This window comes from Lissotriton vulgaris, chromosome 5 (assembly GCF_964263255.1).
Source record: "Lissotriton vulgaris chromosome 5, aLisVul1.2, whole genome shotgun sequence".
NCBI lineage: Eukaryota > Metazoa > Chordata > Amphibia > Caudata > Salamandridae > Lissotriton > Lissotriton vulgaris.
The window spans coordinates 1,331,412,327-1,331,429,624 of record NC_141693.1 but is presented as its reverse complement, the minus strand read 5'-3'; the positions used below and the strand labels follow the sequence as shown (position 1 = coordinate 1,331,429,624).

At 50.6% G+C, this 17,298-nt stretch overlaps 1 protein-coding gene across 1 annotated transcript in view; it reads left to right on the top strand.

Moving 5' to 3' along the window:
• SLC26A8 (solute carrier family 26 member 8) overlaps positions 1-17,298 on the top strand; it is a 3,386,895-nt gene that overhangs the window by 600,896 nt on the left and 2,768,701 nt on the right. The window contains exon 3 of the mRNA XM_086923258.1: positions 16,312-16,461. Within this exon, the coding sequence (XP_086779384.1) occupies positions 16,312-16,461 (150 nt within the window). The remainder of the gene's footprint in view (positions 1-16,311; positions 16,462-17,298) is intronic.

Here is a 17,298-nt window from a genome sequence, read left to right as displayed (position 1 = left end):
ACCAGTTTGGGTGAAAAATAACTTGTGTATTATGTAAAACGCAGGATAACCACAGTAACCTCTGCACTGCGCAAACTGGCGCCAGGTCAATATTTACAGGGGGATTATATACATGGCAGGGCCAATCGGGCCGCTGCCAGAACCATCCCAAAAGGACAAAGGCTAAATGAAAGTCCAGTAATAGGTGAGTAACAGCCAGTACCTACTGGCTAGATCCTGCGCTTAGGAACAACTCGTTAGCTTAAGAGCATTAGGCATAAAACAAACAGTGGTCAGGCATACATCTTGAGGCCGAGGATCAGCAACGTGAACCTTAGGGCATTATACAGTAACATCGGCCCGTTATGCATAAACATATCAGCATCCTAGGGGGAATAACATCATGAGCCCCGATGACATCAATAACAATCCCATTAGCATCAGTCATAACAGGTGACCATATCCTGCATAACATCAGGCACTCCCCACTCCTTATCAGCATAGATGCGTTAGGCAGGACTCCTGGGGCAGGAATCACAGTGTGCATAAAAATGGGCATACATATTGACATGAACACCCTTAGGCATAAAAGCGTAAGCAGGAGGCATAAGCATAAATCATGTGAACTCCGTGTTAACCCCGCATATTGGCATGGGCATCCTCATCTCCTTGGGGTAGGTCACATTAGACTTATATTAGGAGGCTCCTCCCATTAGGTCTACGAGCATTAGGGAAAACCTTATCACGTACCACAAGCCCACGGTGCATAACAACATTGGTATAAGTCACATTGACCTAAAGTAGACCAGACATAAACAACATTGTGGGCATAGGGTTGGCATAAAACCTGCTTAGTCTCAGGCAGTACGCATCAGGGGCATGAGGGCACTCCCACATTAACATTAGGTATGACATCTGCGATGCAGGCATTAAGAAAAAGCGTCACCTATCATCCCTAGCCCAAGTCTTGTGCCCAGTTCAGGAGGCCTTGAAGCAATTTAACTTCTACTTCAGGCCTTCAGGGCCCAGCTGCAGTCTCCTGAGGGTAGGGGTGGTTGCTTGGCTGCCTCTTTGATCCACTGAGGCTCCTCGGCAGTCCCCGCTATCTCCTGACTCCTCTGCCCTTCCCCAGGGGTGTTACCTTGGTCTTGGTGGGTCTTAACGTGATGCGGGAGGCCTCGGTCCTCGTTCGGGATCTTTGCCTTCAAGTGGAAGCCCGCGCAGGCTAAGCGGGCTCCCAGCAGCTCCTCCTCGCACTCTTCACACGCGCGGTCGGTGTAGGCGAGGCAGGGGGGCTCCCGCTCCTCTTGGAGCCCCCACAGTGAGGTCTGGACCGGCCTCGGCTTACCGGCTTCGTTTTCGCCTCAGGACCAATCAGGGCAAGGTCTTCGAGAGGCGCACCCGCAACCGCCAATCTCAGTGCGGCTCGCTGGGGGCGCAGCAGCTTCCACCAATGGCTATGCTCGTTAACGGGGGCAGCTGATGGCACGGCCGGCGCCACCCACCACGTGACAAGGGACGAGCTGGCTTCTCTCACCCAGTGCAGGCCTCACCAATACCATGGCGGCCCTCTTCAGGCTTCGGGGGCCACGGCGGTGACTTCTGCAGCAGCTAATCCTTGTGGCAGTAGGCGCCGGGCCGTGGCGGTGAATTTCAGTCCTCAAGGCGCAATTCGCAACAGCGCTCGACACAACCACACACACGGGAGGCGCAGGCAGTGCCGCAGGTCCCACGGCACCCGGGCTGCAGTGGTGATTGGCAGATGAGCACCCAAAGGACACAGCGCTAGATTACAGGTACCTGGCTGCGGCGGTGATCGGGGCAGACAGCGCGCTTCCTGTCACAGCGCTTGAGAATTGTATGAGCAGGGGGCAAAGCAGCAGTTCCGGTAGTGCTCTCAGAGGTACAGCGCTGAATTGCAGGAGCCAGTCTCTACAACAGAGCACGTAGCAGGCAGCAATTCTTTCCAGTCCTGGGCAAGCAGTGCTTAGAGGCTACACATTGCTTCAGTAGCACATCGCTTTAGGAACACAGCGCAGGGGGGGTGGCACAGTTCTCTCAAGATAGTGATTAGGCAGAATAGTGTTGTAGGCCTCAGCTCCTCTCCCCTGGCACCCTGAATATAGCGGTTGCGATGTGTTCAGTTTTCCCCCCAGGGGCTTCAGGGTCGACAGGTAGCGCTACTCACCTCCTTCTGGGCACAGTCAAAGGTGCTCCTGGGCAGTCAGATAAAGCGCTCTCCTTTCCCAGGTGCTAGGGACCAGTCAGGGCCCAGGTGTAGCGCTCACAAGGCGCTAGGGCAGGAGAGCAGGCGGGCAGTACAGGGCCAGGTCCGCAGTCAGTGGGTACTCATCAGTACAGGACAGCAGCTCCCAGGAACTATCATCCCCTGTAACGTGCCACTCCTCCTGGTACAGCAGCCTGAACTCCAGCAGCGGGCTCTCACTGGCCCTATGGACAGAGGAGGGGTGCAGATGGGCTCAGGGGCCAGCACACAGGCCCATGCAGCGGTACATCCTGGCAGCAGGTCCCCTCACGTTCATGTACATGCTCTGACTGAGCACATGGTGGCACAGCCCCCTTATTTATACGCCCCTCACCCCACCTACCAGACAGTGCCAGAGGCTTCTAGAAGCGTCTGGGGAAACTGGTTCTAACTGGTCTAGGGGGAAGAGTAGAGCACCCTGGGTGCCCGGTTTCCCTCCAAAAGCTAGGGGTGCAGGGAAACAACAACTATACTCTCAACCCCAGCAAAGGCAGGCACACAGAAATGGCGTTCATTTTAAAAGTGACATTTCTCCACAACAGCACAAACAAGTCTGTGCACGCCATTGAGCAGCATGTGTCACTGTATCTCACACCACACATGGCCTATACATTCCTCTACCATGGGGGAGATATCCTCTAATGGGGGGAGAAAAAGTGAAATAATTCAGGAGAAAGGGCCAAGTCCAACAGATTTTAACATAGTAGTTATGAGAACTCACCCGAACTGCCTCCCTAAAGATGCCACAGACTTACATGTCAACCAGACCATCTCCTTGCCAACATTATTTCAGAACCCCTCTACTTAGGTGGAACGGACTGCCATTCCCTGGATGTAAAGAGAGTTCTAAAATTCGATCTGGACAAGACACAAGATATCTACAGATTGGACCAATTGTTAAACAACTATGGTCAGGTCTGTACAGGCTTAGCCACCTCCAAGCAATCTATTCCACGATAGATAGTATCTTGCATTTTATTGTGCTTTCAAAAGGCTAACGAAACACTCTCAGCTAAACCTAAAGCACACTCCACGAGGAGGAAAGTGGTTACTGCTGCTTCAGAAAGGAATATCCCTATTCCAGAAATTAGCAAAGCAGCTACCTGGAAATCAGTACATACATCCACTAAGCTCTACCGCATAGATTCTGACACTAGAGCAGATGCTCAAGTAGGGCAGGCTTTGTCACGATTCGTTCCCTGCACTCTCGAACCCACCACCAGAGGGGTGCCTATTGTGACTTTCCTGTGTTCTGATAAGCTTCCAGATACTCCCCTGCATGCATATCCTGTCTTCCGTTCATTTGGTCACTCTCTGTGAATTGACATCCATTCCCAATCAATGCCAGGTTTTATGAAAGCCAGCCTGCTCATACGTGAAGCCAGCCTTCTCATGTTTGGAACTCCATTACCTAGAATTCCCTGTTTCGTCTCCACCCCTGCAGGCCAAGGATGGGTGGAGGAATTCAGCTCACCTGTGGCTGGCTGCTGCTTGCCTGCTCACACCTGATTCATGTAATTACTGTGAGCTCTTTTAAGATCCAGCTCCCTTCAGTCCAAGGTAGGTCATTGTAGCTGTTGTCAGGCCTCATGCCAAGTACAATGTATTTATGAATCAGTGCCATCTCCAATTATTATGTAAGTCTGCTTCTTTACCTGATGGCGCTGCAAAAGTCGCTTTTGTCATATTCTTTCAGGGAGCGAGGGCGGCTCCTCTTCGTTCCTGCGAATTCGGGTAAACCCCAGGTTAGTGGTTATTCTGCAAGTGACAGCTGTGTACCGATAAGACCGACCTTTGTTACCAGTGTTTACTGAGCTTTTGCTATCCTTGTTTCCAGCGGTTCCTGAGCTTTAATTATTGCTTGTTCCTGAGCTGTTGTTTTCCTTGTTCCTGAACTAGCACTGCCTGAAGTGCTACCTTGACTTTTGAACTTTTGCTCAATTCTTGTTCCTGCTCAAGCACAGCCTTGTTTTTTTCAATTCTATTATAGTATACCCGTGTAGCCTCCCGTTCTGTATATCCTTTTCCAGTCCCTGCTTTTCTTCCCATTTCCGTGGTTCCATTACCTAGTTTACTGTCCATCTATTCCTGCTGTCTTGCTTCTATTACCTTGTATGTTTGTTACTTGTTTTCTGCCAAGTGTGCCCTTTCCTGTTAAGCACTCCCCCTTGCTGTTACTGCCTTGCGTGCTCCTGTTTGATCGCCAGGATCCCTGGGCACAACTGAAAACCTAGGTGGTGTTTATTGTTCACTGTGAGCATTGTCTTTGAGTTACATGTATAACATCACCATTGGTTTCAGCTCCACAGACCCTGCCCTTGCATGCATATCCCATAGGTGGGTATTTGGAGTAGTATCTGTAATAGCACTTGTGGGTGAGGAACTTACTGAGCCTCAGTCTTACTGTGTGGTGCTCCCGAGTGCTTTACCCCACATTCTCTTTATTGTTAATGTTGTGTGTGTGTGTGTGTGTGTGTGTATATATATATATATATTTATATATGTCTGCACGTCCATCCTGGGTGTAGTTATTCTGAATGCAAAAGTGTCTCGTGTGTGCCCATCCCTTGAGTCTTAACCATCTTGTTCACTTGTCCAGGCTTCCCCTTTGGGTCCCTTTTTTAGGGCTCGTCCTTTCCTAGGGCTCGTCCTTTCCTATTCCGCAGGAATAGGAAAAGAGCCCTAATTCAGTCAAACCATTTCTTAAGGCCAAGGGCTCTCAGAGGATTTTGGGAAGTGCACGCCGCCTCATGCACGAGCTTGCTTGAGCCTTCTGCCTATCAGCCTGACATCAAAGGCTTCGCTGCCCCGCCCCCCGCTGTCACTTATTCACGGCCACAGGCCGTGCCTCCCTTCAGCATTTCTCCATGGCCGCAAGGCCACATCAAAGGCTTCCGCTGCCCCTCGATTAATTGGATTCACACTAATTTGTGAACAAATGCGTTCGTTTGCACCCCTTTGATTCACTGCTTGAGTGCATTCAGTTTTGAAAATTTCCTTTTCGTTCATGTAAACCCTGCGTTTTTTGTACTCTTGATCTCTTTTTTGTTTTCACATTTCAAGAATCATCCTGGTGCTGTCATAGCGCTTATTATAGAGTCTGCAAATGATGAACCTGCTGGGCACGAGTGTGTGGGCTACGTTTTCAGAGGAGGTCTTGTGTTGAGAAGACTGCTTTCTTCGTTCGCGGGCTTGATGTCAGGGCACGTAAATGCACGCCTGTTTATTTCTACTTCAGCCAAGGAAGGTTTGCTGAAGCGAATACAGGCCATTATTGCTTTTCCCCCCAAATATTACAGTTAATTCACCTGGTTGACCTTTTCATTTTGTATTGTTACAGGCTAGCATGCCTAGCCCACTTAGCACAATATCTTGTCACTTGTTTAGGCTTTCATCAGTGCGTCGTTGTGATGCAAAGACCCCCTTCCATCGCTTCCTAACAGAGATTTAACAGATCATCACCCAGTAACTAGTTTCATTCCTGTTTTTCTGTGATTTTTGAGTTTATGGAATCATTATTTAAAAAGATGCTTGCATTTCCTATTTCTAGATAATATTTTGATCTTCTCTTGAGCATGTTGTGTATTTTTGATCTTCTCTTGACCATGTTGTGTATTCAACACGGTGTTAGATTGCGGGCTCTACGACCTTTTTTTGCCTTTCTGTCCTGCACTGATATGCGATCTGTGTCCACCTCTTTGGCCAGCCTACATGTTGCACTTGTCTTACATGTCACATTTACAAGCCCTGCTTTGATTCTCACCGGCAGTATAATTTCCTATGGACGAGCCATGTGTCCCATTTAACGATTGAAAAGTGTAAGTGCCTCGCTCACCTTTGTTTTATAAGAAACTCATCACTGGGTGTGCAAACAATGCTTAGAATATCAGTTTTGTGTGAGAGATGCGTGTTTGTTATTTGTTATAGTTAGTCATTTGTTCAACTGTGTTTATTTTGTGACCTTTCTATGGTGCATGCCTTTCCGATAGCCATGCCTCGCTGTTCTATGCGGGCGGGAATCACTGCTGAATATCCTCGTGCACAGCAGCCCCTTATCCTACGGAATTCGACCACCCGGCATCCCTCACGCACTGCTTTTCACATCTCTATCTCTACTCCTCATTTTCTCATTCGTCCTTCAGCTGTGCATTTTACGCTCTCTGCTGGGCAGCTCAAAACGCCTGGGCAGAAGGATTGTGTTTACCCGGCTCGAAGACCCACCGCTGACGAAGAGAATTTGAGTAATGGAACGAAGGTGACTGCTGCATGTGCCTTAACTTTTTTGACTTGATTTATTTCTTAGCTTTCAGCAGAAGTCTTTTACTGTAAAACCAAAACACATTACTTCCCGGAGCAGAAAACGTCTCTAAGTATCTGAGGCTCAAGGTTGGAAGAGTGTGATGCGGCCAACTTGGCTTAGATTTTTCTGCAGGCTGCCGATGAGTGCTTAAAATAGGAGGGTTTTCAGGTTCTTTCTGAACACAGCTAATTAGGGTTGTTACAAATAAATACATGTTGTTCTTCACTTTAGTTCCCGTGCCTTGGGAGTTATTTGGATTAGCTCTTTTCTGGTTGCATACATTCCCCAGATCCTTGTGCACTAACTGGAACTACTTAATTTTAGTATAACATATTTAATCTTTCACAGACTAAAAAAATCCCAGATTATTGAGAATTGGGTAATCGAAATCTGAAACCAATGTATGTTTATATACATAATTTCTTCCTTGAAGAGTTAAAAAAAATCTTTAATGTCTTTCTTCCATTTATTATAATTATCAAGAGGTTCTTTTATGGTATTCGTCTTGCCACCAGAGAATATCTCTTTCAAATAATCCCTTCAAGTAATACAGTCCCATTATGGAAATAGATGACGCCAGATGTCGTATGTTACAGTGATCTTGTCCTTTGGATAAATTGTAACTGACTCACAAAAAGCATTTTAGGAGAAGGAGTGCTACACAAGCACTCTTTTACGTATTTTTGCGTGCCATCGTGAATCTGCCCCAAAACGTCCAACTCCCTGTTAGCAAAAGTGCATAGGGCACAGTCCTTTCTATTTGCACAAATTGTATACAAATATTCCTATATCTGAAAGAGACACGTTAGTGATAGATTCCTTACCTTAGAATATCCCCAGGCGTCAGACTGGATCCGGAAATTTTTGCGTAGCAATACCCCTGCGCGCTGGTAGGCGTCGTCTGCGGCTCCGCGTCCGTCGTCGGCGTCGTGAGCGCCGGGATGACGTCGTCGGAGTATATAGACGGCGCCCATGCGCGCTGACGTCAGTTCTTCTTTTTTCCGCGCCAGCTAGCGCAGATCCGGAAGAAGCTCTACCCCCAGTCACTTTTTGACTGAAAACTTTTTTGATCTTTTTGATCCTCTATTTAGTCGATTCTCGACTATCGGTGCCAGGGATGCCCGGGTTCAAGCCTTGCTCGAAGTGCGGCCGACTCATGTCGGTCACGGACCCCCATCGCCGGTGCCTGAAGTGCTTAGGCCTCGACCACGACGATCGAACCTGCTCCGACTGCCGGGCCCTGACGTCGAAGGCTAGGCGGGAGCGGTCCCGCAAGCGTCTCGAGCTGAGGCAGTCGGCCCCGCGCCGCTCCAGGTCCCGGTCCTGGTCCCACGGGAGGTCGAGGGACAGGTCGCGAGGTCGGAGTCATCGACGTTCCGGGAGTGGACACCGATCGTCTGGTTCCAAGTCCTCAGGTAAGAGGCATGAGAGGTCGGAGCGACACCATCGATCCTCCGACCCGCCCCGTCGCTCGCACGATGCGACCGGGGACTCGGGCGACACCGCCCACGCGGCTCCGCGGGAGTCGCAAGCGTCGCCGCCTGCCCCACACCTTCGGGTCCCTGGGCACGGCGCGTCGCAGGAGGAGGTCGAGAGGTACCTCATGGCCATGAGGGCCCTCCCTCCTCAGTCGGTTCCCGTGGCGCCTTCGGGCCGATCGGCTCCGTCTGGAGGTCCTTCCGGGTCGGGCGCTTCGGCCCCGACGACGTCGGGTACTTCGGGCCCGGCGCCGCTGGCGACTTCGGTCCCGGCGCCGCACGACCTCGCTGGATCCGGCTCCGGATCCGGGACCTCGCCGGTCGACCCTACGACCTCGCCGGCGCCGTCCCTTCAGGTGTCGTCCCCGGCGGCCGATGTGGTTGCCGCCCCCAATGTTTCCTACGGTCCTCCTCAGGAGTCGGAGGGGCGCCGCTGGGCGCCGATTCCGTCGGCCTTCGGAGAGTTCTATCTCCACGAGGAGGCCCTGGCTGTTAATCCTGGTCTCCAGGAGCCAGGTGACGAGGAGCAATGGGAGGGGTCCGAGGACCCTCTGGCACGTGATTGCCAGTCGAATCAGGACTGGACATATGAGCTTGGGGAGGCCAGTGGTATTGACACCTCGCCAGACACTGGATTTACGTCGCCCCCGACTGTGGCTTCGGAGGCGGGTTCTGCTTACAGTGTAGTGTTGACGAAGGCAGCTAAGGCCTTAAACCTTCAGCTCCCCGTCGCGGCCGTGAGGACTAATCTCCTCACTGAGGTCCTCAAACAGCAGTCCGGCTCCGCGGAGCCCCTCCTGCCGTTCAACAAGGCCTTGTGTGACGTTCTTCTGGGCACTTGGTCCAAGCCCGCCACAGGCCCCCCTGTGGACAGGAAGGTGGCCAGACGCTACCGCCCGGCACCGGGCGACCCTTGCTTTTTGTCCACCCACCCCACCCCCGAGAGTCTGGTCATCCAGGCCTCCAACTCCCAGACCGCATTCCCGTCGGCCCCGCCCGACAGGGAATCCAAGAGATATGAGCAGTTCGGGAAGGTCTTCTCGTCTGTGAGCCTAGGGCTACGGTCAGTGAACACCAACTGTCTCTTGGGCCGCTACACCCACACTCTGTGGGACACGGTTGCGGAGGTGCTGCCACAATGCCCTGAGGAGGTCAGGGCTAAACTCAGCCAAACCCTGGCGGACGGCCGAGATGCGGCACGTTTTTCTATCCGGTGTGGGCTGGATACCACGGACTCACTGGGCAGGGCGATGGCAACGACGGTGGCGGTTCGACGCCACGCCTGGTTGAGGTCCGCCAACTTCTCGGCCGATGTCCAGGCCACCCTCCTGGACATGCCGTTTGATGGCCGTCGCCTCTTCGGCGACAAGGCAGACCATGCGCTGGAACGTTTCAAGGACTCCAGGGCCACGGCCAAGTCCTTGGGCCTTACGGCCCCACGCCAGCAATCGGGTGCCTTTCGCTCCTTTCGTGGCCACGGAAGGGGCGCCCCACCACGGACCGCCAGCCACACGCCGCAAAATATCCAGCAGCGCGGTGGCGGACGTGGGAACCGCCGCGGCGGTGGTCGGGGTCAGCGGCGAGGCCAGTCCACACCTCCCTCAGCAGCCCCCGCCTCAAAACCTTCCTAGTCCGAGTTTTCAGGCCCATGTGACGCCTGTGGGAGGCATCACCTCTCCCACTGGCATACCGTCACTTCGGACAGGTGGGTGCTGCAAATTGTCCGAAGGGGTTTCTCCCTCCCCTTCGAGTCTTCCCCTCCATCCATGCCACCTCAATACCACCGTGTGTCGGGGGATCACTTGCAACTTCTGCAAGAGGAAGTTTCGGCCCTCTTGGCCAAGAGGGCCATCGAGCGCGTTCCTGGGCCAGAAGTAGGACGTGGCTGTTACTCCCACTACTTTCTGGTACCCAAGAAGGGCAAAGGGGGCCTACGCCCTATCTTGGATCTGCGGAACGTCAACGGCTTCCTCCGGACGGAGAAGTTCAAGATGCTCACTTTGGCTCAGGTCCTGGCTGCCCTGGACCCAGGAGACTGGATGGTAGCGTTGGACTTGCAGGACGCCTATTTCCACATCCCCGTCCTGCCGGCCCACCGGCGTTACCTGCGGTTCACGGTAGGCCTAGAGCACTTTCAGTTTACCGTGTTCCCCTTCGGCCTTACCAGCGCCCCACGGGTGTTCACGAAGGTGATGGCGGTGGTCGCAGCCCATCTGCGCAGGCAAGGGGTGTCAGTCTTCCCCTACCTCGACGACTGGTTGTTGAAGGCGGGCTCGCCCCAGACAGTCGTCAGCCACCTCCAGACTACGGCCGACCTCCTGCACTTGCTGGGGTTCTCCATCAATGTGCCGAAGTCACACCTGTGTCCCTCTCAGAAGCTCCTTTTCATCGGAGCGGTTCTCGACTCGGCGCAGTTTCGGGTTTACCCACCCGAGCAGCGGGTTCGGGTTCGGGATATTCAGGCTCTGATTCCTGTCTTCAGACCGTTATCCCGGGTCTCGGTCAGGTTGACGCTGCGGCTTCTGGGACTGATGGCCTCCTGCATCCTTCTGGTGCGTCACGCCAGGTGGCGGATGCGGGCTCTGCAGTGGGACCTGAAGTTTCAGTGGGCCCAGCATCAGGGCAACCTGTCCGATCATGTCCTGATCTCGGAGGGCACTGCGAAACAACTGCAGTGGTGGCTCACGGACCGCGACTGGGTCAGTGGCAGACCCCTCTCTCTACCCCAGCCGGAGCACGTAGTTGTGACGGACGCGTCCCTCCAGGGCTGGGGAGGCCACATGGGAGAGGCGGAGATCAGAGGCCTCTGGTCTCCGGCGGAGTCCCGGCTCCACATCAACCTTCTGGAGCTGCGGGCGATTCGTCTTGCACTGAAGGCATTCCTCCCCTCTGTCAGGGGGAGCGTGGTGCAAGTGTTCACCGACAACACCACCGCCATGTGGTACTGCAACAAACAGGGCGGTGTGGGGTCGTGGACCCTTTGCCAGGAGGCTCTGCGCCTCTGGCAGTGGCTGGAACATCAGGGCGTGACCCTGGCGGTTCAACGCCTGGCAGGCTCTCTGAATGCCAGGGCGGACGAACTCAGCCGCCGGTGCATGATGGATCACGAATGGCGTCTGAACTCGGACGTGGCGCAAGGTCTCTTTCGACAGTGGGGAGAGCCTTGGTTAGATCTATTCGCCACAGAAGAGAACGCGCAATGTCAGCAGTTCTGCGCGTTGGAGTTTCCAAGGCGGCACTCGCTCGGAGACGCTTTTCGTCGCGAGTGGAGCTGCGGTCTGTTGTACGCCTTTCCGCCTATACCACTTCTGCCCAGAGTGCTGAAGAAGATCAGGCGCGACCGGGCCCAGGTCGTCCTTGTGGCTCCGGACTGGGCACGAAGATACTGGTATCCCGAGCTACTCAGCATGTCAGTCGATCCCCCGATTCGTCTGCCTCTTCGGGAGGACCTTCTGTCGCAGCAGCAGGGGACGGTCCTGCACCCGAACCTGTCCAGTCTCCACCTACAAGCTTGGAGATTGAGCGGCGGCAGTTGAGGCCATTTGACTTGCCTCCCGAAGTCTGTGACATCATTCTGGCAGCCAGGCGTCCCTCCACGAAGTCGGTATACGCCTGCCGGTGGAACAGATTTGTGGCATGGTGCGCAGCAAAGGCTGTGGATCCCCTCTCTGCACCCCTTTCGGAAGTGCTGCTCTTTCTTCTTTCCCTTGCCCAGCAGGGCTCTGCTCTGGGCACTCTTAAAGGGTACCTTTCTGCTCTTTCAGCCTTCTTGAGGCTACCAGATCAGCCTTCTTTATTCAAGTCCCCTATTGTGAGTAGATTTCTGAAGGGCATCACGCACATGTTTCCTCCTGTTCCCTTCGTGATGCCCCAGTGGGACTTGAATCTGGTTCTCACCTATCTGATGTGTGCTCCCTTTGAGCCACTTCATAACTGCCCTCTTCGTCTCCTTACTCTAAAGATGGCCTTCCTGGTTGCCATCACCTCTGCCAGGAGGGTGAGTGAGCTCCAGGCTCTTTCTTCTTCTCCACCTTTCCTGTCTGTTCATCCTGATAAGGTGGTGTTGCGTACACGACCTTCCTTTCTGCCCAAGGTTGTCACGGCCTTCCACATCGGGCAGTCCATCACTTTGCCCACCTTCTTTCCGCCTCCGCATCCCTCGAAAGAGGAGGAGAGGCTCCACCGTCTGGATCCAAAACGTGCGCTCTCCTACTACCTAGACCGCACTCGCCAATTCCGGGTGGATGACCAACTCTTCGTTGGTTACGTGGGCGCGAAGAAGGGAAAGGCTGTACACAAGAGGACCATCTCCAGGTGGATCATCTTGTGCATCCAAGCATGCTACTCCATGGCGAGGAAGGAGCCCCCGGCTGGATTGCGGGCTCACTCCACTCGGGCCACGGCAACGACAACTGCCCTGGGCCGCGGTGTCCCCCTGCAGGACATCTGTCAGGCAGCCACGTGGGCCTCGCTGCACACGTTCGCAAGACACTACTGCCTGGACAGTCAAGTCCGGAGGGATGGCTTCTTTGGCCGTTCCGTCCTCCAGGACTTTCTGGTGTGATATTGGTTCGCAGACCCACCACCGGGGTTGGTATTGCTGGGGTATCTATTCTAAGGTAAGGAATCTATCACTAACGTGTCTCTTTCAGATGCACAAGTTACTACTTGTGTAACGATATATCTGTAAGAGACATTAGTTAGTGATAGATTCCTTACCGCCCTCCCATCCTCCCCGTTCTGCGAACCGATATTTAGGGTTAAGGTCATCCCCTTTCAGGGCCCTAGTTTCATGGCACCAGTGTTAGTTCTATCATGGCTCTGCGTATCTGGCGCGTAAAAGCTGTGTTATCAGAACAGACGTCAGCGCGCATGGGCGCCGTCTATATACTCCGACGACGTCATCCCGGCGCTCACGATGCCGACGACGGACGCGGAGCCGCAGACGACGCCTACCAGCGCGCAGGGGTATTGCTACGCAAAAATTTCCGGATCCAGTCTGACGCCTGGGGATATTCTAAGGTAAGGAATCTATCACTAACTAATGTCTCTTACAGATATATCGTTACACAAGTAGTAACTTGTGCTTTAGTCAGGTTGTAGATTTTTTGGGTTAGAACGTGCGCAGCAGCGCTGCTTACTGCCTGCTAACTTGTTGTTGATATGTTCATCTCGAACCCCCCAACCATTCAAATCCTTCTGTGTTCTTTTATCATTAAGGCTTGCCTCCTACCAGTCTATACTATATTGTAAAAATTATTATGTCACAAAACTCATATGGCAATTTTTCACAGGACGGTTGTCTGAATCTTTATTTATTTACTTTTTAGATATCAGGTGTTCATATACCACTCTCCCCTCTCACCACTCTCCTCCCACCACTATCCCCTCTCACCACTCTCCCCTCTCTCCCCCTCACTCCCCTTTCCCCTCCCTCTCCCCTCTCCTCACTCTCCTCTCTCCTCACTCTCCAATCCCTATCTCCCCTCCCTCTCTTTCCCCTCTCTCCCCATTCCCCTCTTTCCCCACTCCCCTCTCTCCTCATTCCCCTCTCTCCTCACTCCCCTCTCTCCTCACTCCCCTCTCTCCTCTCCATCTCACCTCTCCTCACTCTCCCCTCTCCTCACTCTCACCTCTCCTCACTCTCCTCTCCTCACTCTCTCCTCTCCTCACTCTCCCCTCTCCTCACTCTCCCCTCTCCTCACTCTCCCCTCTCCTCACTCCTCACTCTCCCATCTCCTCACTCACCCCTATCCTCACTCTCTCCAGTCCTGACTCTCTCCTCCCCTCTCACCACTCTCCCCTCTCACCACCACTCTCCCCTCTCAACACCACTCTCCCCTCTCAACACCACTCTCCTCACCACTCTCCCCTCTCCTAATTGCATTTTTTCACGGCCGCCAGGCCGTGACACCACATCAAAGGGCTTCTCCTCCCCTCATTAGTTTTTTAAGGCCGGCCGGCCGTACTTTAAGTTTCACGCCCGCCACACAACATGCAACCACACATACAACCACATCAGTGCACGCTTTCACCAGTCACACACACACCACCAGCCGTCGGTGCACGCTTTCACCAGGCACACACCACCAGCGTCAGTGCACGCTTTCACCAGGCACACACACCACCAGCCGTAACTGCACGCTTCCACCAGGCACACACACCACCAGCCGGAAGTACAGACTTCCACCCCAGCACCACTCAGCACCACCACAGCACCACTCAGCACCACTCAGCACCACTACAGCATCACTACAGCATCACTCAGGGGCACCACAACATCAATATGCGCTACCAGAGTACCACTGAATGCCACAGCATCACTCGGCACACCCACAACCTCATTCTGAGCCAACAAAGCATCAATATGTGCAACAATTAAACAACAACTGATTCAAATATGTTCTCTCAATTTTTCAAAATGTATTAAAAATGTCACCAAAAAAATGTAATCTTTCACTTCTGTTCTTGTATTTTCATCACTATAAAAAACAATAAACATAATCTTCCACAAAATTATTTGCAAACGTTTAAGCTATTGCCATTATACATTACAATATCTTTAATTTAACTATTAAATATTGAAAAAAAACATTGCTAATTTGAATATTAATACATCTAAGTCATGTAAAGACAACACATTGCATTACAAATGCTATAGGTGTCACATTTCCACAAGTTAACACTATTAGCAATGTAAATGACAAAGTTATTAATTTCCAAATTTTCAAAACAAAAACATAAATAATAAATTTGTCATTTACAATACTAATCCCTCAAACTACTAATGCAAGCCCTATTGCATTGCAAATGCTTGTTTCTCCTCTGGCTTCCTGTATGTTCCTAGGCTGTGCTCTACTCCTTTTTCTGCATCCTTCTCTGCACTTTCCCCTTTTCCCCTCCTATCTTCCCCTCAGTTTCAGACACATAGCGCCAAGATGCTCCTTGGAGTTAATTATTCATACCCAGTCGCCAGTCTTTGCCCAAGTCCCTGAGTGTTCCCAAACAGTCCCGGACAGTCCCTGACAGGCTACTCTCAGAAATCTATTTTCTTAAGCTTCCCAGTTTATTCTCCGTCTCCTCCACCGTGCTAAATGGGGATGGCCTTGCTGCTCTGTTCATTGCTTATGACTATAAATGGAAATCTCCTACGAGAGAAGGAATAGTTTCTTACCTGTAACTCATGTTCTCTTGTCAAGGAATTTCCTATATAGTCATAAGCAACTCTCCGTCCTCCCCGGTGGAATGGACACAGAGGTAGTCATATAATCTACATCTGTTCACACATCGCTTAAAAAAAACTGAAGCAACTGCCATTTGCTGTCATGATGAGATACTGGTGTTCTCTGAGTTCCTAAAGGCAAAGTCTCTTTTTAGCTATATAATGGCAGCCTATGAGGCTACTCAGTCCTTCTCTCCTTTTTCTCTATCATGAAAAGGGTTTGAGAGGATAATTCATTCTGCTTGAAAACCATGTCAAATCATCCTCAAATTCCCTATTTTGCAATTTTTTGTCTTCGGGATGAAGAATTTGTCCATTGTAGACTGGGTATATAGGCTGAATAATCTGTCTCTTTCTGAAGTGTCTTTGTAGGCCTTCCTAATAAAAGGTGAACCTGCACACTTAAGATGATATATTGAAGAACTGCTCCAGGGTCCCTGCACATTGGCAGGACAGTTCAGTGCTTAGGGCTATAATGGAAATTTCCCTACAAGAGAATGGGGGTTACAGGTAAGAAACTATAACTTTTGCATATGGCCAAAGATTTTCACTCATAGTAATTGAGGGTTTTAGTATCCTTTATTTCACTGTGGACATATTTCTTTTACAAAATATTCAGATATGGTACTTAGCCTCATTTTCAAATTTACAGTAAATTCAAACTACAATTTCGATAATGTAAAGTGTTGTTAACTGAAAGCTATGGCTGGAACCATAGAGTAATCTGCTTATATTGCATGCATCATGTGCAAAAAATTATCCTGCTACATGATTTTCTTCGTTTTACAGTAAGCAGTTTTCCTCGTTATCGGATCATATTTACTATTCATGAAGATTACATTTCATTACTTGTCAGAAATGTTTAGCATTGAAAAATATTTTCTTTTAGGAATGTGTATCTCAGATATGTTTAGTGAAGGATTTTTGTCATGTTTATAAATTTATTGAAGTCATCCATGATGGAGAACTAGGATTGTGAGTAAGAAACCTGTCTCTCGCACTTAGCCCTCCCAGCAGCAAAGTGTTTCACTATCAGAACTGTCTCACGCTTTGTGTTTTTTTCCAGAACCTGCAGCAGTATTTCAACAGTTTTCCAGACACAAACACCACCAGTGTTTTAATCTTCGTGATCTGCCTTTTCTTTCTCTGGCTTTCGCGATTACTGAGGTTTGACTGCAGATATTTCTCCTGTCATCTCCCTGTCGAGTTTTTTTTGGTGAGTAGTGTAGGCCAGTTGAATTTAACGTTCTGAGTCTGCTTCTAGACCCAGTCTAGCCCAGAATCTACCTGTGGGCTTTCATATGTCTCAGCTGTACTTGTTATTCATGGTTCTCTTATCTCATGTGTAGAGCTTGATGTTGCAATTTTCCGCCGTGCAGAAATCTTTTAAAATCCATTTGCTAAATTACTGTTAGACTCTGAAAAGCCTAAGATTTGGTCTTTTGGAAATGTCTGTGGCTGGTACTTCAAACTACCACAATTCAATCTGACTTTATTCAATTGAGCCAAACTTACATCATACTTTTAAAGCCCGAATATGCATTAATGGACATGGTATTTGTTCAGTTCTCAGAGGGAAGCCCTCGCTCTCCTGTCCTCTATGCCTCATATGTGGAACTATTAATAAGACACTTTCCAATGCAACTTCCTTCCGTTCTTATCTTGAAACCACATATCTCTATAGGGATTCTGTGCTAATGAAGCACAATTTTCTAACACCCTATAGAACCCACTTTTAAAATGATAGAACAGATAGCAGAGATTGGTTTGATTTCCAGCAACACACTCAATAATTTCAAAACACAGGTCATCTTAGCAGGCAGAGACAGAATATTTGGTTTACTCAGTGGCACGAGTTAAAACTCGAATTGTGAATGGTCTAAATACTTAAGAAGTTTGTTGGAACTTTTTCATAAATAGCTCACAACATATTGCATGTGAAAGAAGCATGTTTAGAAACATTGAAAACACATACATTGTTAATGTGCCTGAGACACTTGTTATGTTTATTAAAATCAATAAAGAAAGTTAAAAAAAATCTTAACAGGGGGAG